Below are 26,054 nucleotides of genomic sequence, written 5' to 3'. Positions count from 1 at the left end.
GGACCCCAGGGTCTCACTTTCATTGTCTTATTCTGTAAGTGCCACATTCCCTTGCTTTTTAAAATAAGCATCTCTGGGCTTGGTGGTGGTTGGGAAACACTGGCCTGTGGTGACAGCTATGTCTGTCATTACACTCATTCTTTTCCTTTTGATTGTTCTCCTAAGAGACTGTTAAGTAGGCACCTGATTTTATCAATAAACATGTACTAACATCACACTGAATGGACTTCAAGGTTAAGCTTTCATTTTATTGTATTTTCCCTCTTATTTTATTATTATTTATTTTTAGAGAGAGAAGAAGGGAAGGAGAAAGAAAGGAAGAGAAACATCAGTGTGTGGTTGCCTCTCATGCACTCCCTACTGGGGACCTGACCCACAACCCAGGCATGTGCCCTGACTTGGAATTGAACCTGTGACCCTTTGGTTTGCAGGCCGGCATTAAATCCATTGAGCCACACCAGCCAGGGCTCTTTTCCTTTTTATATCTCATCACCAGGTACTGGGGATCAGGTCAGGGAGGTGGAAGTGGGAGACTACTGAGTACTTCTGAACTCCTATCTTCCTGTTTTGGGAATTATAATGTCCTACAATAAATGTATCACTTGATGCTAGGAAATGTTACTAGGAGAGGATGATATCAGGAAGCGAGTAGGGGGACCCTTGGGGATGATAATGAGTTTAACTTTGTGCGTGCTGCATTTGAGAAGCCCATGACATACACCACTGGGAGTGCCCAAGGAGGAGCTAGGTCTATGGCTCAGAGAGAAACGAGGAAGCACGAAAACATGCACCTTGCTTAAGTAAATATGGTAATGATAGCTATCAGTAAACACCAGGACTTGTGTTAGGCATTTTATGTAGATCACACCATTTAACCCTTACAATACCCTTATGAAGTAGGATGGACTATAGCTTGTATCTTACAGCAAGAAAGACTAAAGCTTAGGAAAAGTAAATGACTTGCTCAAGCTCACACAGCTGCTACGCGGCAGACCTTTGTCACTGGGGTCAGTTCTCTAAGCATTGCCCACAACCCCCGCAGTGGGGCACATTGCAAGATCCAGAGCTTTGAAATGTAGACAGATAGGCATCGTTACTTGAGACTGGCCTGGCAAAGGGTCCTGTTTGTATACACTAAAAAGAATTTCTGAAAATGTCCAAGTACTCTGGGAGATGAAATGTTTCAGAAGCCTGCATTTAAAAAATGTGTGCAAAATGCCAAAGTGTTTGATAAGTATCCTCTTTTGCTAAATTTCTGAGACTTAACTAATTATTTTTATGAATGGGAAAAGGCAATTCTGTGTGTTTTCTAGTATGATTTATGGAATGATTTCAAAAGTAGAAATGAGAACCCTTTCAATGGAGTCCGTTTTATGCTATGGACATAGAATAGGTCTAGCACGGACACGGTCAGAACAGAAGAGGGGGTGATAAATGGGGGAAAAGATTCATGTGGAGACTCAGAAACACAGTAGTGTACATGAAGGGATAGACCTGCCAAATTCCAGACACATCCACACACCCTCATTGGCAGAGAAAGGGAGAGAGACACACAGGTACTTTCATGGAGTAATGTCCTTGTTGTGTGACTTTATGATGTCACTCTAGGACTTCTGCAGCCATTTCAACATTAGAAACCAGGCTTCGGTGGTGGAGTCAAGAGCCCTGGGTGTCTGTTAGAGAGACCTGTGTCCTGACTTAGGTACTTACTAGCTCTGTCACCATGGACCAAATCAACTGACATTTCCTTGTCCGAGTGTTCTGACAGGTTGGACTGTGCGGTTCAGCCTTCCCTGTGAGGACCAGGCTCTCTATAGCAAGAAACTCAGCTGCCATTGCTGGTGTTTTTGCAGAGATTCAAAGGCAGGCAGGAGAATCGGCCCTGTGCATCTGACACATCATTTAGGTCATCTTTTATTTACAGGCAAGTCAGGAAAATGGCCACAAGTAAAACCAGAAAGACAGTGAGAAAGCTTGCAAAGGGAAATGGGGATTCATGTACAGTGCGAGTTTTGGTGGCCTTGATGGTTCGGTCCCACTGGGTCAAGATGGCATTTCTGGCTCCTTCCCATTTTCCTGGGCCAGTCAGGCGGAATTGGTACGGTGTGCACGGGCCAAAGAAGACGGCCAGAGCCAGGCACGGATCCGTCAGGAGCAGAGAGAACAGGTTGGGTTTGGCATCGATATAAGTCAGAAGCTCGTCTACGTATGGGATGTAATCTGACTGTAAAGCTTTGGAGTAGCACAAGCCAAACCTGTACAAAAGGAAGATTGGGGAGGAAGGGGAAGACAAAAAGATAAAATCATGGTAATCTCAGAAGAAGCACAAGTGCCAAAAGTTAACAATGATGCTGCAAAATTTGAGATGGTTTCTGGATTCTTCCCTTCATGCCCATTGCTGCCTAATGGTCTCACTGCATTAGTTAAATGCAAGATGGGTTTCTTGAAAAGATACTGTCTACATATGGCATTCTAAATGCTCCCAACGCCTCTATTATTACCATAGTTCTCTTGTCAAATGATTAGCAATTTCTAGAAAAAAATACGAGTATTTTGCATAATTCTATTACTCCCAAATCTTCTAAAACTCAATCATTGCTAGATTTGTACAATATTAAAAAAGCCACAAAAATCAATAGGGTGAAATTCCTTGCAATGCTGGTATTAGTCCCTAAAATCATTGAGTGACCATGTGAAAAGAAGCTTTTACATTGTGTAGCTCTAATTGTCTGTGTTATACCAGAATTCCGTAATGGAGATCAAACCATACCAGGTTCAGGGTGAAGGAGAGGCATCTGAAATGGTTTTGTTATTTTGGGATGTACCATGGAGGCAGAGCAACATTTGAAGTTTGGAAGTATATATGAATGAGAGAAGTGATAAGTTTCTTAAATGCAGCGATTTTAAAGCTTTTTTTTGTCCTCAGAAATCTTTTTTAAGTGAAAATTTACATCAAAGCTCTAAATATATAGTAAAACAGATAAAACTGGAGATGTTTTGGTTGGATGAGGAGTAAGAGTGGTAGGGGGAGGGCAAGACTCCCTTCTTTCCAGCCACTTCCTTCCCACGATCCTTGGCCTTTGAACGATAGACAAAAAGTAAAAAAGCGGAAACCTCTCCTCTAGGGAAGGCATCAGCAAACCTGTTCTGCAAAAGGCTGGACTTGAGGCTTTGTGGGCCATGTTATTTCAATTACTCACCCTGCTGTTACTACTCAAAAGAAGCCATAGGCAATAGATAAATTAATGAGTGAGAGTATGTTCTAATAAAACTTTATGGCCACTGAATTTTATATAATTTTCATATACCACAAAAATATTCTCCTTTTTATTTTTTCCCCTAGCCATTTAAAAATGTAAAAGAAAAATATAGGTGGTCAGTAGATTTGGCCGCTAGGCCTTCCTGTGCAGGCTCTTGCTCTGGATTGGGTCTGATCAAAATAAGACAGGGGAATACAGGTTTGTTGAATGAATAGATGAGCAGACCCTTCCAGTGTCAGCGTGATTAAACTTAACTGTTTGCCTGCTGATGAAGAAGGTGCGGGATATCCGGTAGAGGAGGGTTAATGATATTTGGTTCAGAATCCCAAACTGCATGTGATGCTGGATGACCACGGTCAGAAGGGATGATTTGGGGACATTAAAACTTCTCAGTTCCCTTTCCCTCCTTTCTCCTAGCGTTTCCTTCTAAGTCTCAGGCGTTTCTTTTTTCTCTAGTGTAGTTCTCACCTATCTTTGTTATGGTTCTTTACCAATTTCAGTTATCATTTGAAAAGGACCCGTAAATAGTTGACTCACCCACTGGGCTTGTTCTCTTTCCTCACATTAACCTCTTCTCTCATGACACTTCGAGGTGGTAAGTTATTCACACCTAAAAACAGACAGAAATGCAATTTAACTTGAGCTTTAGGTGCTTGCTCAGTGGGTAAAGATGCTTCACTACTGCTCAGCTTTTATTTCTAGTACCCAGCTACTTGTTGGTTCTTCTGGCAAATGCGTTAGCAGCCTAAGTGGATCCGTGGTATGTTCCTGGTCATAGAGCCCCCAGCTGAGAAGACTGGCATCTGGTCACCACGTTACTTACTTGGTATGGCAGAACCTCACAACTGGTTTGCCTGAACTGTGTCACTGAATTGACTGAATGCTTACATTTGAATTGAATCCGTTGATTCAGTCAACCTAACAGGTAGATACAGCTTGTACATGGTCTGGCACAAATAACACCCCTTTTGTATTACACAATCTTTTATGACAAAATCATAAGCCTGTAATTCTGTAACGTAACAATATCACACTCAAGCACACCATATGACATTGTAGGTGAAATGTTCAAATTAAAGCTATAAATTATCACACCCATGTTATTACCCTACTAGCCACATTCAAGCAGGCCTTACTTCTGCTGGACCCTGTAGTTTCTGAAACTCTGGTTTATCTCCATGCTGGTAATAGTATAAGTGTATCTTGATAGTGTGATTCAGATCATGAATCCTACTTTTTTTTTAAGATTTTTATTTACTATTTTTAGAGAGGGAAGGGAGGGAGATAGAGAGACACACACATCAACGTGTGATTGCTGGGGGTCATGGCCTGCAACCCAGGCATGTGCCCTGACTGGGAATCGAACCTGTGACATTTTGGTTTGCAGCTCATGCTCAATCCACTGAGCTATACCAGCCAGGCTCATGAATCCTACTTTTCAAGATTCCATTGCTTTGAACAGGAATGAGGGAGGGTCTCTACATTTCTAGGATCCAAAATAATGTGGCAAACTGAACGCGTCTGCCCTATTTCTCACGCACTTACTTACCTTTCAGGACCCGAACAGCCCATCGAGCTTGCGTTTCTCCTGTGGGTATCATGGAGCCTGAGGAGTTGATGAGGCCAATGACAGCCAGGGTTGGCTTCTCCAGATGTGCCGGGAAGATGTACTTGTACAGCGATGCCTGGTCATTTTCGACTTTCACCACGGTTTCATCGAGGAAGGGGAAAGCAAAGGTGTATCCAGTGGCAAAGACAATGATGTCGATGGGCTGTTCCTCTGGGGGGCCGCAAAATATGACCGAGTCTTCCTTCACCTCCTTCACGCTTGGCTTGATGAGCACTCTCCCAGTGATGATGCGGCCTGGGAGCTCGTCATTTATCACGTACTCTTTCAGCTGCGTCCTGAGCAAACACAGGGAGAGAGAGATCTGCCAGCAAACGTTACAGTAGCCGTCCCGCCTCCTCCCTTCCCGTCTTCACTGGGAACCCCTGCTCCTGGCTAGGAAGATGGAAGATGCCAGTCTTTTTTTTTTTTATCCTTCTCTGAGCTTGAAATATTTTCTGAAGTCGGGGGGGGGGCAATAAGACTTTATCTCTTATTGCTGTTTTAGGTTCATAACAAATTGAGTTGCAAGTACAGAGATTTACCAAATCTCCTTTGCCCCTCCACACGCACGGCCACCCTTGTTCCCGATCCCCCAACAGAGTGGTGTGTTTATTACAATCAATTAACCTGCATTGACACGTCATCATCAGGAAATCTGAGCATTATTTTTTTTTAATTCCCATCCCCTCCCCCCTTTCCTTTGGCAGTCCAGCTTGTTCTCTATACCTATAGGTTTGTTTCTGTTTGTTATTTTAGATTCCACCTAGAACTGATATCATAGGATATTTGTCTTTCTCTGACTTATTTTACTTAGCATAATATTATCTAGGTCTATCCATGTCACAAATGGCAATATTTCATATACTTCATTGCTGAATAATATTCTGTTATATATATATTGCTTGTACAGCAATGCCTGGCTATATATATATATATATATATACACACATACATAAGGTCTGTCTGAAAAAAAGTCCAAGCATTGCTAATATGAGAGTAGTTTGTGTGATATTGGTGTAACCTGGCAGCTAAGGAGAGTGGACTGTAATGTGCATGCATGAACAGTTCACTGTAATAGTCAGTGGGGATAGTAGACACCCTTGAGTATGTGGACTCTGTGACTATTGCATTCAAAATGACTGAGTGAGCAATGAATCTGCATCAGGTTTTGCATTAAGCTTGAACATTCCTCTGTGGAAACTATTCAGGTGATTTAGTAGGCTGCAGCTGTGGGCAAATGGTGATTGGCAGCCCCATTACAACAACCCACCTGCTCATGCATTATGTCTTGTGCAGTTTTTTGACAAAACATCAAATCACCTCGGTGACTCAGCCCTCTACAGCCCAGACTTGATGCCTTGTGACTTCTGGCTTTTCCCCAAACTAAAATCACCTTTGAAAGGAAAGAGATTTCAGACTGTTGATGAGGTTCAGGAAACTATGATGGGGTAGCTGATGGCAGTTGGGAGAACTGTGTGAGGTCCCAAGGTGCCTACTTTGAAGGGGACTGAGGTGTCACTGTCCTATGTACAGTGTTTCTTGTAGCTTGTATCTTCTTCAACAAATGTCTTCCATATTACATGGCTGCATAATTTCTGGACAGATAATACCACATCTTCTTTATCCATTTATCTATAGATATACATCTAGGTTGCTTCCCTATCTTGGCTATTACTAGTAATGCTGCAACAATCATAAGGGTGATTATATCTTTTTGAATTCGTGTTTTTGCTGTCTTTGGACAAATACCCAGAAGTGGAATTGCTGGTTGGTATGGAAGCTCTATTGTTAACTTTTTGAGGGCTCTCTATACTGTTTTCCATTGTGGTTGCACTAATTTACAATCCCACTAAGAGTGCATGAGGGTTCCCTTTTCTCCACATCCTTGTCAGCACTTGTAATTTGTTTTATTGATGATAGCCATTCTGACAGATGTGAGGTGATTTCTCATTGTGATTTTGAGTTGCATTTCCCTGATGATTCGTGATGCTCAGCATCTTTTCATGTATCTATTAGCCATCTCTATATCATCTAGGGAAAAATGTCTATTCAAATCCTCTGCCCAATTTTTAAATTGGACTATTTTGGTCTTAAATTGTATGAGTTATTTATATATTTTAGATATTAACACTTTATAGGATATATCATTTGCAAATGTCTTCTTCCACGCAGTATGGGTTGTCTTTTCATTTTATTGATAGTTTCTTTCACTGTTCGGAAACTTTCGTTTTTCCAGGTTAGGCAAGTTTTTTTTTTAGCTATTATTTATGTACATAAAATTGTTCCTTCCTTCTTTCTTTCTTCTCTTCTTCCTCTTCTTCTTTTCTTCTTCTTCTTCTGAGACCTGTATAATGTGACTGAGCAGTTGGCACTATTCCAGGGGTCCTTTAAACTACCCTCATTTTTTAAAAATTCTTTTTCCTTTCTGCTGTTCTGATTGGTTGATTTCCACTAGTCTGTGTTCCAGGTTGCTAATCTGTATTTCTGTGTTAGTTAACATCCTGTTGATTCCTTCTGATGTGTTTTTCATTTTAGTTATTGTATACATCAGGTCTTCTTGATTCTTTTGTATACTTTCTCTTTGTTGAAGTTCTCCAGAATTTCCTCTATTTTACTCACAAGCTTGGTGGGCATCCTTGTGACCACTTCTTTGAATTCTTTATCAGCCAATCACTTATCTTTGTTTCCTTAGGGCTTTTACCTGGGGATTTTTCTTGTTCTTTTGAGAGATATTCATCTGTCTTTTCATTTTGTTTGGTTTTCTATGTTTGTTTATATGAATTAGACCAAATAGTGGTCTCCTCTAGTCCTGGGAAAGTGGTCTGATGGAGGTGGTCTCTGTGCAGTCCGTGAGCCGGATGGTTTGGGCAGGCTGGCAGGAGCGGAGTGGGTGTGTAAAGTGCCTGGGGTGCTGGCTCACGAAGCTGAGGGGCTCCGGGCGGGGAGGCCAGGTGCGTGTGGTTCTGCCCTGTTGACCCTGCTTGCTCCCTTTGTTCCAGCCAAAATGGGCGTGGGTGATGTGTCCAGGAATACATTACAGCCACCTTGCAGCCAGGCCACAGTACCTGGACAGAGAGCCCTGGACCACTGGGTGGAGGTGGAGAGGGACTTAAACCATGTCCCTTAGCCCATCCAAGCAGGGAAAATTCCAGCAGTCTCCAGAGAGCTCTCATGGCTCCCCAGCCTTCTGTATACAGCCTCTTTCTTGTTTGTTGTTCAGAAAGTGGTCCTGTGTAAAAGACACCTCCGTGTGGGCTTGATGTGCTGGGTACTTTCGGGAAGCAGGTTGGGGCTGGCCAGCAGGTGCACATGGTGAGCCCTGTTGTTCCCGCGTGCCCCTCTGGTTCCAGACAAACCCAGGTGATGCGGCTGGGAAGGCTCTCAGGTGATCTCTCAGGCAGGCCCAAAACGCCCCGCCCGAACAGAGCCCCCGCCCACCCTGTGGACGCGGGGAGGTCGGAAGAACGGTGCTCACCTGCTCCTCTGCCCGGACAGTTCCCGCAGGTGGGAGGGTGCCCTTCCCCGGCCTCTCCGTACAGCCTGCCGGGTTGTTGCGCAGAAGGTGGTCCGCGCAGAGCCGCCCTCCCAGCAGCCCCAGCGGCGTCAGTTCGACGCGGAGCATGCGCTCTGGGTGCCGCCACCCAGTGGCGGACGACGCCCTTGGGCTCCTGCCGACTCCCTCGGGTCTGCTGGGACCTTGCTGTGGAGACCCCGCCGGTAGGCCCAAGCCCCTAGGAGGGCTCTTGCTGCCGCCCTGTCCAGGTGGAGGGCCGGTCAGGGCGCCGCCCGCTCCTCTGGGCCGCAGCTTCCGGAGGGGGCCCGGCGCCTCAGCCTCCTCCGCCACGTCTCTTCCTCTGGTTTGCCGCCCTGGGCTGTTCAGTCGGCGGGGTCGCGTCGGGGGTGCCCGGCAGGAGTCACTGCGCCGTCCCTAGGCGCGTGTGTGCGGTCGCTCCCGGGAGCGGGCCAGCCGGGCCGTCCTCCTGGCCTGCCACCACCTCCGAGGCCTGGGGCTTGGAGAAGGCACCGGGGGGCCGGGGGGGGGGCGGGATTGGTTCCCGGGGGACCCGGACGGACGGACGGCGGAGCGCCAGGGTTCCCTGAGGGGAGGGCGGTCCCAGCCAGCTGAACTCGGCACTCAGGGCTCCCTGTCGCCCGAGAGGCAGCCGGACGCCGAGGGCCGGCGCGAGGGCCAGGGGCTCGGCGTTCGGGGCCGCGGAGGCCCTCGCCTGCCGGGAAGCAGTTGCACGGGCGCGGCGTGCGGGGCCTTCGAAGGGACGAGGGCGGAAGGATATTGCCGGGCTACGCCCTTGGAGTCAGGAAACGAACAGGCCATGACTTTCCCCTAGCGGAGCGGTTCCTGGCTTCGGGGACTCCGCAGCCGAAGACAGAGTCATAAGATGCCGAGGACGTGGCGCCTGTCCCACAGCGCTCGGGGCGGCCCCCGGGTCCCTCTAGGCTTCCTCCCGCGTGTGGGTCGGCCGGGGCGGGCGCACAGGGCAGCCGCGGTTGGCGGGGCGGGGCGGAGAGCGCGGGCAACAGTGCACGGGCAAGACCTTCGGCCGCGAGGGACTCCTCAGGCTCCTGTCACGCTTCTTGGCATTTACGGGAGTAAAGGAAATGCTGTATTGGCCCGTGAGCTGCCACCCGGCCCAGATAAAGCTTACGACGGCAGGAAAAGCCCTGGTGAAAAGAGCCGGAACCCCTGGGGCGCCTGGAGGCGGGAGGTCACGGGGACCAGGGGGAGATGATGGTGGGCAAGGCGAGCGGGGCGGGAGGAAGGCAGGTGGGAGGAGGGGAAGGGGGCGAGAGGAAAGGCGCGAATGCAGCGGGCAGGGGGGCGGGCGCTGGCGGCGTGGGTGCCACCTGGCCCGCGCTGGGCCGGAGCTAAGTCTGGAGGGAGGCCAGACGGGATCTCCAGGCCGTCCCCCACCCGAGTAGTGACCTCGTGGGGCCAACTCAGTGAATGAGTTAAAGCCGTCAGTTCTGGCTAGTGGGGTAAGTTGTAGGTTGTAACTGAAAGGGCAGACAGACAGAGGGAAGTCAAGGTCACTTCACGAGGTCGAGAAGGCCCTGCTGTGAGGGAGATGGTGAAGGGCTACCCTAGAATTTGCTTTTTTTCCTACCCAGTGACGCGAGGCAAGTGTGTAGCTTTTGTCAGAAGAGTCGTAGACAAATAATTTTCTAGCGGTTGCTGCAACTGGATAAAATAGCTGTGGTACATATAGGCAATGGAATATTACTGGGCCATAAAAAAGAACAAAACCTTACCATTTGTGACAGCGTGGATGGACCCAGAGGGTATTATGCTAAGAGAAATACGTTAGAGAGAGACAAATACTGTATGATTTCACTTATATGTGGAATCTAAACAACAAAGTAGAACAAACGGCCTCATAGATGCAGAGACCAGACTGGTGGTTGCCAGAGGTGGGGGGCGGCTGGGGGGCCTGGGTGACGAGGGAGAAGGCATTGACAAGTAGGGACCAGTAGGCACAGCATAGTCAGGGGATGTAAGGTGCAGCGTGGGAAGGCCGGTGAGTAGCACTGCAATGCCGCGTATGGTGCAGGCGGTACTGGCGGTGTCGGGGAAACCCTCTGTAAAGCAGGTTTGTCGGACCACCGTGCTGTGCACCTGGAACCAACACAGAAGAGCCCTGCAGGATCGCTGCAGCTGAGGCTTAGGTAACTTGCCAGCGTCCCAGAGCTTGCTCGTTGCTGAACGAGCTGAGGCAAGTGAGTGAACTTCCTCCCCAAGCCTCAGTTTACCCACAGTGAGTGTGGTTGGGTATACGAAATTCATCATTTACTTGCCGAGAACTCAAAAATGTTTAGTTAGCATGATCAAAGAAGTTTGTACGAGATTCCCCTTCATATGCAGTCATGTTGTCATGTTATTGCGTGGTCTGCATAGTCCCTGAGAAGGCTGGAGACTCCTTTCTAATAGCCCTCTTCGGAAACGTCGTGTTTACCTGTCTTTCGGGACTAAGCCATAATTTGCGTGATTGAACCAGCTGTTCATCTTTCTTGCCATCCACCAAGTCACAACTGGTGTTGGGAGGGAATTTCTGAACATGCTCTGAAACCGAGTGGTGAACACCATGTCCCAGGGCAACCCCGAGTCACAGACGCGGCTGATCACCCACGCGCCTCCCGTGGTGCTGAGGAACACCTGGAAGCAATCAGAGATGCCACTCAGTCCGACGCAGCGAACAGGCCTGGCTTGCCAGGGGCGCGAGACGTTTCATAAATGGAATGACCTCAAATCGTCTGCCACCCTCAAACTACATCCCTGACAGGATAGTTTGGCTCCCCTAGCTCTTATTTTAAAGTTATTCTTTTGAGGTAATGGTTTGAGTATCTGGAGTATTAACATGCCTTAGAATATATTACAACAATTGTAGGCAATGAGAACAGGGTTTGGCAGTAATTGAAAGGTGTCTAGAAAGGGTTTCATTTGAACTGACAGTAAAATTAAGTAATACAGTTAGTTTTGGTGGACTTTTGTTTTTTAATTTAGAGATTGAGTTTACCCCAGCTGACTGAATTCATTAAGCTAATAGGGATTTTTTGTTGTTGTTGTTGTTTTTTTTTTCTGGTACCAACACAATAGGAGTTGTCTGTACAACTGTTCAAAATTCAGAAAATTTATTCCACTAGTCTGTTACTTTGCAGATGCAGAACAACTGATTTGACAGATGGTTTTTCCTCTAACAAACTGAGACATGGTGACCAGAGCTAGTGTCAGTGTTTTTGTTATAAATGTTCTTTGGCCTTAAAAGGGAGCAGTATGTGCAATACAGGAAATGTGGGGCAAGAATCGTGAGCTTACCCATGATTCTGACCCTAGATGTATTTGCACTGAACCTGCCTCTCTGTTGTGATGCAGAATCCAGTGGGACGTATTGGCAGATATGAATTATGCTTTAAACAGAGAGCATTTTCTTGTTTGATACCGAAATAAGATGTGTGCCAACACATGTTTTCTGATTGAAGAAATTTCCAACTGATTAGAAACACTGCCATAATAATATGCCACCCGCATGTGGTGGTCTTAGTACATGAGACTATGCTAATGTTTGTCTCAGGGCCTCCCTTCTCTTCCTTCGGGATGACTTCACCAGTCTGCTAAGTCTTTCCAAATCAGTCCATCCACAAAGCAGTCAGCAAATTCTTTTCTGAGAGTTCTAAAAGGGAATCAAAGTTATACACTCTCAGTCCTCTTTCTTCATACTACTTTCACTGTTGCAATTGTTGATCTAGTTCCGTGTCCTCGTTTACCTGGCCCCTGGTCTCCCATGACTGCGTGCCCCGTGACAGCAGGGACTTGTCTTCATTGTGTTCTTCAGTGTATCCCTGGTACCTGGCACAACGTTCAGCACCTTGGAAGCCAACAACTCATATGTATTTGTTGGCCAAATGGCTCTCAGTGAGTTCATAGCATAGTTGCAATGAAAACATGTACTATAGATGTAATTAGCAATAATAAGACTAAAAAAGTGCCAATGGAGGAGTGTAAGTTACAAGCATCACATCATTTCTTACTAGGGAGAGCTCCATTTGTGCTGGGGTGAAGTAGCTTGGAATGTTCGTGTAGATGGTGATGAGAGAGGAGGGTACACCCTGGCTGGGTAGCTCAGTTGGTTAGAGTATTAGCTTCATACGTCAAGGTTGCAGGTTGGAACCCAGGTCAGGCCATAAATAAGGGAAACAACAAACAGATGTTTCTCTCTCACTCTCCCTCTTAAAAAAGAGAGAGAGAAAAGGCACTGTGGAAGGGGGGTGTGGCATGGGGGAAGCGAGACGCAGGCGCGGGGATTGGACACGGCTCAGAGTACTCCCGTCAGGCTGTAGTTGATGCAGGAGAGCAGCGGGAGTCAAATTAAAACGCCAGGTTTGGACCAGACTACGGAGAGCCCTCTAAGGCAGAGGTAATACATCGCTGACTTCATGATTTTAGATAGGGCATTTATTAGAAGTTTCTTTTCTTAACATAAGAGTGTCATAACAAAAGCAGGCTTTGCAGAGGATTTGTTTGTTGGTGGTTGGGCATCTGGATGTTGTTCTGTGAGGGAGGATGGACTGGAGGTGGGGCTTTGAATTAGAGAGGCCTGGATTTGAAGACTGGCTCTACCGCCGGTGAGGGCTCTGATTTTAGGCAGCGGGTTCCTCAACCTCTGTAAGCCTCAGTGTCTTCACCTGTCATCAGGGCACTAACAGCCCCAGCTGCAGTGGCTTGTTTCATTGAGTGGCCGAGACAGTGCAGTCAGGTGCTCGGCACGGAGTGAGCTCCAATAAATAGTAACTATTTCTGACATTATTGTTAGGACTGTGCAGCAGCTGTAGGGTGAGGTGGTGTGGGTCCGATGGTGGTGGTGACAATACCAAAAGGAGGGAGCAGACGGGAGACCTTAGCAAGGAGCTACCAGACGCCTCCAGGAGCCCTCACGGGATGCCTGGGAGAGCAATAGAATGAGAAGTCTGAGAAGTAGGTTTTGGAGGAAAGATGCCGCCTAGAATTTGCAGTGAAATTTATAAACATTTAAGGAAAATAGTTTAAGAATTTACTTTGTATATGTGTTTTAGGCATATTTATTCCTTTCACTATTTATCATGGTGTCCAACACTGTTTGCCTGAGTCGTGTGTCTTAAGATAAACCTCTTTATGAAATAACATTGAGAATGGTACCTTCTCGGTAGATATAAAAACAGTCATGGGGATGTAAAGTACAGCATGAGTATGAGGAATATAGTCCATAATATTCTAATGACTAGGTATGGCATCAGGTGGGCCCTGGACTTATTAGGGGGATCACTTCATAAGTTATCGAATTATATGCTGTGCACCTGAAACTAATGTAATACTGAATGTCAACTGGAATGGAAAAGTAAAGATAGAGAAAATTGTTTATGGGTTCAGAAGCAATCACACTGTCAATAAAAAAAATGTAAAACTAAAGAATGAAGAACTTTGTATTAAAAAAAATGGTACCTTTTTTGCCACATGGCTGGCCTCCACAGCTATGTCTGCGCCAGAATTTCCCGCTCCAATCACAAGAACTCTCTTGTCCTTAAATATGTCTGGATGTTTATACTGTCGGCTATGAAAGTATTGGCCTTTGAATGTATTTATACCTATAGAAAAAAAAATAAGTCAAATAGATTCTTTACAGGATCAGTGAGACAAAAGTATTGTTCAGTTACTGACATCCTTCAGACACATGATTTAGATTGTTTATAGAAGCATACTCAATTTTAAGAAAATCTGAAATGTGAATAAAAATTAGTGATTATTAATTCAGTGGAGGCACTTCATTTCATTAGATAGGCCTCTTGTTTTCTTTACTAGGTGGTTGACTACTAAATTGAAATATCATGGCATAAAGACTTGGTAGGAAAAGTGTAAGGAGTCATTACCATTTAAAGGTTGATAGAAATAATGGCGTAGTAACATCCTATATACTAATGTTTGATTTATAGAGAACCTTTCACAAGCAAGGACCAAGAACCCCTCAACTTATGGGCATGAAACCAGAGGTTTAGAAATGTAAAGTGCAAAGCCCAAAATTTTTAGTTTGTTACTTGTATAGCCTAGAATCTGTGTCCCTGGGTCCCAAGCTCATCCCTAGTCAAACTGCATGCATTGGCTCAGTTGCTTTCAGGGTATGCTTCCTCCTACTCTGATCCCACTTGAAGTGACATTTGGAGGATAGATCAAGGATCACTGGAAGTATATGAGTTTGTTGTAAATGAGTATTGGCATCACTCTAAGGTTATATGTAGATTGTGATGTCTGTCCTGGACTCCTATAAAAATCCACTTCTTCCATACAGGCTGCAGGGTGCCTCATCCACCTTCACATTCTTAGCGCTTTGTGCAGAGTACAGTAGTGCTAGATCAGTGCTGTCTCGGTGCCATGGAGCTTCCTTGATTCTTAGAGTGATCCTGTACCGGGCACTCCTTCCTAGGAGTTTGGGGTAGCTTGCTGCTCAGGAATCTTCTCTGCAGGCAATAGTGGATGAAGAATTGGGTTGCGTTGCAGGGTGGTGAGAGTTCATTGCTGACCATGTTCAAGCAGAGGCTGGTGAGCCTCTCTCAGGGATAGTGGGGAAGAGTTTCCCTCACTGGGAAGAAGACCGAATGTGGTGCTTTTCCTTCAGTGATTCTGTCCTGTGGCAGTTTTCGGGATATGCTTCACTTGACCTGACTTGAGTAACCTCTGGGGGCTGGCCTAGGACCAAGGGAAACACATGAACTCACTGGAAGATGAGCCTTGAGATCACAACAGCTTGTATTTAGAAAAAAATTTCCTAAAGTTTAAACTTTTTGAATATTTTACTGAAGATGAAATAAACCAAACCATTGGATTTTCTATTCTCTCTAAGCTGTAATTTGATTGATATTTGATGGAGATTAATGTGAATTTTGGTTGTAAAAGACAGAAAAAGACGCTGAGCCCCAAAGATGTCTTTACTTGCCTCCCAAGGCTCATCCCCCTGTTGCTGAGTGACCCAGTGCCATAAACCTCTGTTCTAGTCAATTGCTATGACTCTCATGAAAAAATCAAATTGCGTTTTCCTTTATTCACTGGTTGACTTGGGTGGCCCCTAACCTCAACTTTGGCAATGTGCTTATGCCACCAACTTGTCTAGGTGTCTCACATCTTACAAGCTATTCTGAGTGCTGCTAGGCACCTAAGGAGGGACTTTGAACCTCAGCGAAGCATACAAGTCTTGTTAGTTATTCATTCTTCTCTCCAGTACTCAATAGGTTGTTTGGAACACATGAAAGCCAGAAACTAGCCAGGAAGTGCAGTTTAGGAAGAAACCCATTGCCTCACAACTTGAGCTACTTAAAGGAGGAACTGTAGGAGTGCATTCCCAGCCCAGGCAAGTACCAGGAGGCTCCATGAGACACCTGAAGGTCAGTTGCAGAAAATGTTGTACCTGGAAAGGAGTCCAGTGGCAAATTTGGGTCAGTAAGCAAACCAGTACAGACCATGACAGCATCAAAGACAGTGGACTCTTGTCTCCCTTCACGCAGAGTGACCACATCCCATTGTCCGGTGACAGTGAAATCTGGGCGTTTAGTTACACTGCACACTTTAGTCTGAAAAAGAACCATAGACATGAATAGTTATCAAGGTTCCCGTAAAGGCTTATGGGCCAGTTGACATCTCAAACATTCTAGAGCTCAGACTAAACGTAATTAATAAACAAAAATCTTCAAATCGAATTGGGCTACCTCTGGCAACTACCAATCCATTCTCTGTTTCTGTGAGTTCAGATTTTTAGATTTCATATTTAAGTAAGATCAGATATTTGTTTTTCTCTGATTTACTTCACTTAGCATAATACCCTCAGGGTCTATCCATGTTGTTACAAATGGCTGGACTTCCTTCTTTTTTTAGTACCTGAAATGTAATTTTATATATTACATTTTATATATAATGTGTACATATTAATATACACTATATAAAATATGTTATATAACATAATATATAAATGTATATTATACTTTATCATTGTATCATTTATACTTTATCAAAGTATTATATACTTCATATATATTATCTAATATATAATATGTTAGATATATAACATCATTAAATATTAGGCAATAATATATACACCATATATGTCATATAATATATGTAACATTACACATGTAATATATATTACACATTACATATAATATACAATAATATATTTTATATATATATTATATATATCACATTCTTTTTATCCATTAATCCATTGCTGGACTCTCAGGTGGTTTCCATGTCTTGGCCATGGTAAATAATGCCTCAGTGAACAAACTCTGCGTTTATTTTGATCAGGAGAACTTTTAAGGTTGTGAATGTAAATCTCATTTGCTCTTTGTTTTGGTCAATCTTCCCACTCATGTTGCTTTCTCTGTGTAATTCCTTGTGAATTCCTCAATGTGCCCATCTCAATAGGGAGGGAAACAGGAAAAGGGAAACATGGATTTTCATTTGTTTCTTGGAGAGGAAGGGGAAAAAAGAAAAGAGAGAGAATATATTCATTTACTCATGTCCTTTTACCTCCCTCCTGTCTCTGCCCTAGAGCCAAAAAGAAGAATATTCAAAGGTTTTTCTAATACCAAGGGCACTGAGAAAAGTCTCCCCTCAAATAGTGAGGTTCTCTGTGTACGGGCCACTGCACACGCCCATCCCGATCAAAGGAAAGTCAGGAGGAGAACACGTACCTGGTGACAGGAGCTCTCAGTTTCCCTGTGTACAGGCATTTGGCTCACGTGGAAGATGTGATTTGATATGTTTTGGGTGCCTTAGGATACTTAGATACAAGCGTTACAAATTGAAATCGATGCCTGTGTAGCTTTATACAAAGTATCCACCTCCAACTGCAGAATTCCCTTGGGTTGGGGTTAGTACAGGGGAAATGGAACCAGGTGCCATCAGCCTTGCCAGTTCACTTTCTCATCTATGGAGCCCAAGACTAGGCTACAGAGAGAGCATAGAAAATAGGTTAGAAAGTACTCCCTGGCTGTTACTGATGTTGGGTCTTACCTTGAATTGAATGCATTTCAGAAGGTTGAAGTGGTTTGCATACATTTTGAGATATTCCAGGAACTGGGCATTGGGCACATAGTTTGGATAATCTTCTGGGAATGGAAAGTCTGAGTAACAGGACATCTCCTTGCAGCTGTTGGAAACCACGGACTTGTAGAGGCTGGCTCTGCCTTCTTCGACATGTTCCTGTACAGACAGTGCATGCACGTGAGTGTGGATGTGTCTGTGTGTATGTGTGCACACCATGAAATCGATGATAATTTTTAGGCACACACACATTTCTTGGAATTTTGTATCCTCTGACTTTATGTAAATTTAGATTTTATATTTTGATATTTTTCTTTGCTTCATTTTTCTAATAGTTCATTTTCGTTATCTTTTACAAATTTAACTGTCTCTGCTTGACTGGAAATGAAAGAAACACTGAATCTTGTCCCCAGTTTGAGAGGCACAGCTCTCTAGATCAGTGCCTCTTAATCTTGTTGAGAATCAGCCCAGAGATCTTAACATGTAGATGCATTCAGTGGGTCTGGTGGGCCTGAGATTCTGCATTTCTAACAAGCTCCTGTGCACTTATTGCTGGTCCATGGACCATGGTTTGGGAAACAAGGCTTTAAGTGGTCCTGCCCAACAGGAATGTGATGGAGAGGCACTTAAAACTGTCCCAGTAGCCACAATAAAAGACTAAAAAGAAGCAGGTGAAATTAATTTTAGTAGTATATTTTTTAACTCAGTATATCCAAAATTTTATAACTTCAATATGTAATTAATATAAACATTATTTAAAAATATATTTATTTATTTTTACAGAGGGGAAAAGAGGGAGAAAGAGAGGGGAGCATCAGTGTGTGGTTGCTTCTCATGCATCCCCCACTGGGGACCTGGCTTGCAACCCAGCCATGTGCCCTGACTGGGAATTGAACCAACAATCCTTTGATTTGCAGGCCCACGCTCAATCCACTGAGACATACTAACAAGGGCTATATAAACATTATTAATGAAAGTATTTTACATCCTTTTTCTCATAGTGTTTCAAGTCCAGTGCATATTTTACACTTTTCAATTCAAATGCTGAATTTTCACTGGAAGAAGAGGGTTCACATACCCAAATTGTTAGCAAATATTCTTAAAAGTTTTGTGATAGCTGAAAGAAGTATTGGTTTTAAAATTAAATAAAACAAAAAATGTAGGTTCTTAGTCATGTCAACGATATTCCACAGTTACAAGTGGCTGATGGCGATGTGAACAAGAAAGGGGCTCTGTCATAAACCTGACAGGCTCAGGGGCCCGCAGAGCAGGGCTGACAAGCTCTGTGACCAAACGTGACTGCACAGGATGGTCTGACCACAAATTCCTAACCAGGCAGGTCAAGTCCCAGGCCTACAGCTTCCTTTGCAAAGGTCAGTCTCTGACGTCAGGGAGCCCGTCCACTGTCTGATGCATCTGGGGTAGATAACATATCCTTGAAGTGTCCGAGTGATTTTCTTTCCCAGACCTCTCAAAGGCACAACCACTGGGACGAGAGCATGGGGCCTCAGAACCCTGTGCTTTTATCTTGTTTCCCACATACCATCTCTGTGTGCTATAAACATGAATTCTTAGCTATCCTGTGCCCAACAGAGCAAAAGAAGTATGTGTTCCTCCTTTTTGCCTTTTATCCAACCCTAGAGGTTCCCCCACTTTGCTTACCCTCTCCTCCTCCACCTACCACCAGTGGGTTTCATATAACCCTCCTTACACCCCCTCCTTTGATTATAAGGTCCAAAATAAGCCACAAAACTGCCATTCTCCAGAACATTTCCTCAGTCTGTTGATATTTTGCTTCCTGGAAATTGTCATCAGTTTGACTGAATAAACTCATAAACATTTTTTTACATCAGCAGTCACTTTATTGGATGGTGGAATTTTAGAACATCCTTCAACTTGAAGCCAGGCATTAGAAATAAATTCAGTGTTGGTTTGAAAGTGATCCTCCCTCCGCCCTCCCTCCTTCCCTCCATCCCTTCTCCTAGCTTCTCTCTCTCAAACCAATAAAAAAAAACAAAACCCAAAATAGAAGTGATCAAATTTCCTCTGGGTTGTAGGAAGGAAGGACAATAGGACGAGCTGTGAGGACCTGTAATATTGAGAACTGAGAGCAAACGGCATGGGAAGTGGCTGTTGTGTCGTTAAATGGACACCTTCAGAGTGGAAAGCTTTTCTGACAAAGGGTTTGTTAGGACTCAGGCTAGCCAGGGGAAGGGCCTGGTTGGGGGCTGTGCAGTCTAAACCAGCAGCAGCAGGCAGGGCTGGATGGAGAGGACAGCATGTCCACCCCTTGGAGAAGAAAGACATACCTTGTTTTGAAAGAATTTACGTTGGCTATAAATGCAGGGGGTGGGAAGAGGTGAAGGCAGCGAGTTTGGGGATGCGCACATAATCCCCAAGGGAGGAGCCTGCTCGTTAGGGTCGGTGGTGAGCAATGGTCTGGAAAGTCATCTGCAAGCAAGGAGCAGAGGAGCCTACCTATTCTCTTGGGATAATTGAAGAAATAACCACTTGGAAGCTAATTCAGAGTTTCAACGTGCATTCAGGAATGTTGCCAGTCTTCTGTTGGTTTTGGCCTGAAGCTGTTAACTGATTAACCTGTCTGTGTCTTCTTTCCAGCCAGGCTGCTGTAGTTTATTTGAGGACATCTCAGATTTTTTCCCCCTTGTCAGTATAATGGGAAAAAATCAGTTATAAACATCTTGGGCTCAATCAGTATATGGCCAAAGTTCCGTCACTTTTCTCTGGCATCTGAGAGCATCACGTAATGAATAATACTCTGTTAATGCTGTCAGTTTCTAGTTAACACTAGTAAAAGACTGAGTCTGGAATATACTCTTAAATGGGGGTAGAGATGTGCATAATACATGTAAACATTTTCGTCAAACTAGTCCAAAAACTGTAAAGCATTTTGTTATGGCATGTTTAAATATGAAAGTAACAAGGACTCCCCTAAATTGTATAAGCCAGGTAATCCCCCAAAAGGTAGGAGATTGAAAGTTATACTCCCTCAAAGATAATAGGAATTCAGTAATTGTTGACTATTTGAGTAAAAAGAGTCCTAACAAGATTACCAAATTTACAGAAATAACTCTTTTAAAGAAAACTTGTAAGAATCAGGTTTACCAAGCTTCACATAGAAATAGCTGAGGAACATTCCTCACTGTTCTTAAGTCATTCCTTAATGGCTTCGAGGTGAAATATTATACTTTATCATTGTCCTCACTGATTCTAAAAATTGTATGGCACATAGTAGGTGCTCAATAAATGTTTGTGGACTAGACGAAAAGGTGTGTGGACAGAGGAGGGACCGCAGTGCAGAGAAGGAAGGATGTCACTCCAGGATTCTCGGGGTCTGGAGGGATGTGAAGCTCAGGGCACAAGATGTTTCCCCCAGTGCAGATGGAGTTGTGACCACTGGATGCTGCGTCGGTTCCACACGAGTGCTGATTCGCAAGGCTGGAACTCAAGTTCTTTGAGAGCAGTATTCATTTTGAGTGACAGGACAATTCCTCACATTTGATTTCTTCAACATCATTGGATAGTTGAGGTCATCAGCCTCTAGTGCTGCCGTCCCAAGCCGTCCTTCCCTAGCAAGGCCCCAAGAGAGCGGGTGTGTGACAGACACACTTCCTGTCCCCACTGGAGTTGGTAGTCAGAAGTGGGTTCTTTGTCATTGTACCCCTCTTCGTTAAAGGTGGCAACCCTTTCCCAGCCCCAGTGAACAGTGGCCTCTCTCTTCCATGACAACCCTTGTTTGTTTTCTCCTTGCTGAAGGCAGTGGCGGCTGCACGAGACAGAGTTGTGCCCTCTGAGTGCGAATGAAGCTCGGTGGTTTATTATCTCCGTAGTCTTTGGAGGAAGTGGAAACCATGTCCACGGGTGTCTTGGGTTTCTGCAACTTGCCCGTCTGTTTTTGCATTAGGTTCCCTCTGCCCAGCACAGGCACGGAGGATCCCCCTGTGCACATGCTCTGACAAGCACAACCTTTGCTAGAACAGGTTTTGAGTGGGCACCTCTAACCAGCCTTCTGTGGAGTGTGTGTGTGGTGAGGTGGGAGTGGGGAGGGTGTCTCTAGAAAGACCTAGGAGACTCATCTAACATGTTAGAGCCAGGTGCCCCTTCAAGGTCACTGGTTTAGGGATTTTCAGGTAGGTTCTAGGGGCATCTCAAGGTGGTAAAAAGGCCACTGTGTCAAGAGAGGGCTGCTGAATGAAGGTGGGGGTGGTTTTCCCTGCTTCCCAGCCCCCCAGTAATTCAGCTTTTATCTCTTTAGTCTGGTTCCTTGTTCTCATTTTATACAAATGGAATGATTGTCAGTTGGGTGCTGTTCACCCGACTGCAGCTGGATCGCCCTCTTTCCCTTCCTTTGGATGTCTTCTCACATGCCTCACCATGTTTTTTCACCACCTTCTTCATTTTTCTTCATTTCTACCACACTTCCTCTTCATGCTCCCCAGATGCCACATTTTCCTGGAGGAGTTGAGGCCTCTTGGACGTACTCCTGTATCTTCCTTCTTTCTGCTTTAATGTTTCTCCTCTGTGTTCACACTTACCTCCCTTTCGTTCCCTCCGATTTCTGAGGAGGTTGTGTCTGTCCTCTTCTGCCAGGTGAACCCTTCCCTGCGGGCCTGCGACTCCACTCTTTCGTCTCAATGCCAGGACCTCGTCCCATCTGGGCTTGTATATTCACCCCTTTCCTACCACCCAGGCGTTTTCTCTTTGCCTGCAGACAGTGGGGTATAACCAGCATGCACACAAAACAAACACAACAACAATAACAACAAATCTTATTTTTTTTGTCATTGCCCATTACTTTCCAAGTTGAGTGTGAATCTTTTAATCAAACATTCAGTCACTCCCATTATTTCTCTGATGTGAACCACATACACCAATAAGCTATTTTTATTTTCCAAGCATGCCCAGGGCTTTCTCTTTACTGGTTCTCTCCCTGGTGTCTCCCACACACTCTCTTCTACCAGTTGAAATCCTTCGAAGTCCATCACATACCATCTCTTCCATGAAGCCTTCCTTGGTTTCCCTCAAGTGGATGTAATCCTGTCCCTCCTTTAAATGCCCATAGCACTGTTCCTGACTTGTAGGCGCCTACCCCTTTCCTATCAGCCTGACAGCTCTGAGAGGGCAGGGGGAAGCCTTTTCAATTTGGTGTCCCCATGGTGCTTTTTGTGTATAGAAGTTTGACCAGCCCAAGTCACACAGCTAGTTGGGCACAGCTGCATCTGGAACTTATTTCTCTTAATTCTGACATCAGTATTTGTGTGTGTGTGTGTGTGTGTGTGTGTATAATTATATAGGTCTGTGGCTTGTATAAGGCCCATTTTTATCTGGTATCCTGAGAACCCTGGGCTCACATTTTGCTTTGGTTGAAGTGACTTTAACCAAATCACCCTGCTAATTACCCCTATAAATGGGCCATGCCAGTTCCCACTCTGATGGATTAGTAGTGCTTCTTTGGAATACTGTGTTAAGAAGGATCCTGAGGCTCATCGGGGAGGGGTATTATGCTTGATTGGCAGTGTCTGCAGGGCACATGGGAGGGAAAGTTACCATGGCCTGCGTGCCCGGTTTCTGCTATCCTAGTGGAGCATAGGCCATTTGAATTGTGGGAACAGCTTTGTTCTTTGGGCTCTCGCCTTTGGGAGGTGTCTACGAACTGATGGTCTCATTCAGTGGTTGGACACACTTCAAGACATACAGCCCTTCTTTCTGTGAGCCAAGCTGGCCTCCTCAACCTTGACCTCCTGGAAGCTTTGCTCAACGAGTCAGAAAACAGTGACTTTTCCCCAGTTCCAAGTCACTCCCTCTGCGCTGGAGGAACACCCTCTTTCTCTAGCCCCTCAGGGGCTCTGAGGCCAGGACACCTGACACCTTACTCCCTGCCACCATTCCTGGCAGCTCTCTGCACAGCTCATTGAAGGCTCAGGGGAAATGGTCTTGCCCTCCTGAGAAGGAGGGAAAATTGGAGGTCTGGGAGATCTCCAGTATTTCCCAGACTGAGCCATGGAGGTCACAGGGGTTCAGGGACCTCCAGCAGGGCCCCTGTGGCCCCTTCGGCCCCAGGCTGGTCAACAGTGGGCTTTATAGTCCCCTTTCCTCTTTCCTCTCCTCACCACCCTTTCCAGTCCAGACTGGAGCCCTGCTGAGATTTGAGAATATCCTTTACTTTGCTCAGGGAACAAAAAAGGCTCCAAACTCACATTCTTGACTCCTGATTGTCCTTGGCATGGGCTGAAACTGCCTGGAAAGAGGACCTTGAGGACCGAGCCCATTCTACAGCAAGCCCTGAGCTGTTCCACTTCAGCAAGAGCAGGACAGACTTGCAGCCAGAGGCTGAAATTCCAGCACTGTGTTTGCACCTTTGCTCCAAGCCCTGCTCTCTCTAATCTGGCCTTAGCCTCCTGGTTCTGCCCCTGCTCCCCTCCTCCCTGGGGTGCTCCTGGCCCATCCCAGCCACTCCATCCTCTCCTGCTCTTCGTGGGCATCTTCCTTCCTCTGGGCTCTGGATAATGTTAGTAAGGCGGCCGACACACCTCGCACCGAAGCTTGGGCTGTGCCCTGCTTCTTTCATTAGTTTCAGCAGCCCTTCTTGGCCACTTCACCCCCCTACCCCTGCCCCTCAGTTTAGCAGACATTTCTAGCCCCTCTCTAGAGCAGCTGGCCCTTGTGGAAGCAATCCCTTTTGTACCAGTCAAGTCCTTTTCTCAGCAGATATAAAAAGTGGTTAAAATCCCACTTACTGTGAATCTCCACAGCCCCCCAAGGTCGTCGCTCCTCTCGAAGCAGGTGGGCTCCAGGTCTTCCTCCAGGCAGCACTTGATGGAGGCCAGGCCACTGACCCCGGCCCCCACAATTGCAACCCGCTTGGCCATGTTCTCCTGTGTGGGGGAAAGGCCTCAGAGCTCCTTTCTTTTCACAAGTGGAAGCCCCACCCCGTCCTTGGCTGCTTCAGCAAACCAGAAGACAGATTTTGGGTGATTAAGGGATTTGCTGCTGTCCAATGATCTGTAGCTGGTCGCTGGTGTTGTGATTGTGAGGAGGAGTTGGTCAGGCCCCTGGTTTAACCCTCTCTGGTGTGTTCCTACCCCTTTCCTTGGACTGGAGCCAAATGGTAGTACAGTGGTTGCTGGGACTGTAATTTCTGACAGAGCAGGCAAGGGTTACCTTGCCCAACATATTTTTTTTTTTTAAATGAACTGAAGCTCCGAGAGGTGTGGGGACATGACGTGAGGCCACACAGCTGCTGGTGGTGTGGGGTTGAGAGCAGGAGCCAAGTCACTGCGGATGAATAGGACTCCGATGGGCAGGGAAGGGGAGGAGGTGGGCTCCAGAGAGTAGGGCCCGAGAGTAATGGCCAGAGATGGTCCACAGAGGCACCGGTGACTTTGACCGCCTGGTGAGTTGGCCACTGTGTTGACTCCACGAGAGGGGCCCAAGTTACAGTGTGGATTCACTTCACCTCTGTCAGTCTCTCTGCACAATACTGCGCATTTCCCCAAAGCCGGGCATTTTCTTGTCTCTTATTTTCTCACAGCTCCTAATAGCGCATTTGGTCTGTAACAGTTGTTTGTATAAATATTTAGCAATGAGTTAATATGCTGATGGGTAAAATGAATTAATTCATCACCTTGCACCCTTTTCAGTGCAGAAATAATTAATTGAGCAAATATTTTCTGGGAATGAGGGGAGCAGAATTTGCTACCTCAAACTATGCTTCTTTGGGATACTGATTATTTTAAGATGGTTATTTTTTAAATATATTTTATTGATTATGCTATTACAGTTGTCCCATTACCCCCCTTTACTTCCCTCCACCCTGCACACCCTCTCCCACCCACATTCCCCCCCTTTAGTTTGTCCCTGTGTCATAAGTTCTTTAGCTTCTATGTTTCCCATACTATTCTTGCCCTCTCCCTGTCTATTTTCTACCTACCAACTATGCTACTTATTCTCCATACCTTTTCCCCCTCTCTCCTCCTCCCACTCCCCTGTTGCTAACCCTCCATGTGGTTATTTTTAAGAAAGGAAAGATTCTGGAAAAACCTTTGACTTTCCCCCTAACTGCTTAAAAGGCATTTAGATAAGAGGACTTTTTCTGGGAAGAGAGATGTCATTACAGATAATTATAGTTTAACATGAACTAGTGTGGGCAAAACTCCTTTGGCCAAAGTCCTGTCTGTGTCACGTTGTTAAAGATGGTCCAGCAAACATTTGCTTTTCTATCTGTATGTGAATTGCCCTTTGAAGCCCCAGACCACATCCCCCACCTTCTCCTCAGCTCAAGCTGGCTCGTGAGCCTCAACTGCCAGATCTGTCCTGAGGCCTCGAAGTCTTATGGAACCCTCATATGTACATAGGAAAAAATATCTAAATTTATTACATGTCACTGTGTTTTATGTTAATTTGGTTATTAGCTCAGCCAGAAGAACTTAAAACAGTAGGAAGAAAATTACCTTTTCCTACCCCCCAGGAGTTAATATTTTGGGCCAGAGAGACTTTCTTCAAAATGACTCCCTACCCCATGTGTGGTAATAAAAAGCCTGTCCCCCGCCACCACTGTGACTCACTGGGGGCCAGACACAGCCAGCAT

The 26,054-nt window shown here is 45.5% G+C and overlaps 1 protein-coding gene across 1 annotated transcript; it reads right to left on the bottom strand.

Annotated features, from left to right (window-relative positions):
* Positions 1-1,898: 1,898 nt before the first annotated feature.
* Positions 1,899-24,405, bottom strand: LOC123818502 (dimethylaniline monooxygenase [N-oxide-forming] 1-like). Its single transcript, XM_045838744.1, has 8 exons — positions 24,205-24,405; positions 17,417-17,605; positions 15,813-15,975; positions 13,859-14,001; positions 10,839-11,038; positions 4,810-5,165; positions 3,798-3,870; positions 1,899-2,255 (listed from the first exon to the last, which is right to left on the bottom strand). Exons 1-8 carry the CDS (start codon positions 24,334-24,336, stop codon positions 1,919-1,921), a joined length of 1,593 nt encoding a protein of 530 aa, XP_045694700.1. The 5' UTR covers positions 24,337-24,405; the 3' UTR covers positions 1,899-1,918.
* Positions 24,406-26,054: the final 1,649 nt, after the last annotated feature.

The sequence above is a fragment of the Phyllostomus hastatus genome, unplaced genomic scaffold, assembly GCF_019186645.2.
Source record: "Phyllostomus hastatus isolate PE091 unplaced genomic scaffold, TTU_PhHast_1.1 phas_contig_283, whole genome shotgun sequence".
In the NCBI taxonomy this organism is placed as follows: domain Eukaryota; kingdom Metazoa; phylum Chordata; class Mammalia; order Chiroptera; family Phyllostomidae; genus Phyllostomus; species Phyllostomus hastatus.
The sequence above is the reverse complement of the archived record's forward strand: the minus strand, read 5'-3'. Positions and strand labels throughout refer to the sequence as shown.

Bases quoted from the DNA above. Each gene is read 5' to 3' on its own strand.
- LOC123818502 (XM_045838744.1), bottom strand. From the start codon at position 24,336: ATGGCCAAGCGGGTTGCAATTGTGGGGGCCGGGGTCAGTGGCCTGGCC. The intron at 17,606-24,204 runs GTAAGTGGGATT...CTGTCTGTACAG, and splicing joins GGGGGCTGTGGAGATTCACA to GAACATGTCGAAGAAGGCAG. The intron at 14,002-15,812 runs GTACAACATTTT...TTTTTTCTATAG, and splicing joins GCCACTGGACTCCTTTCCAG to GTATAAATACATTCAAAGGC.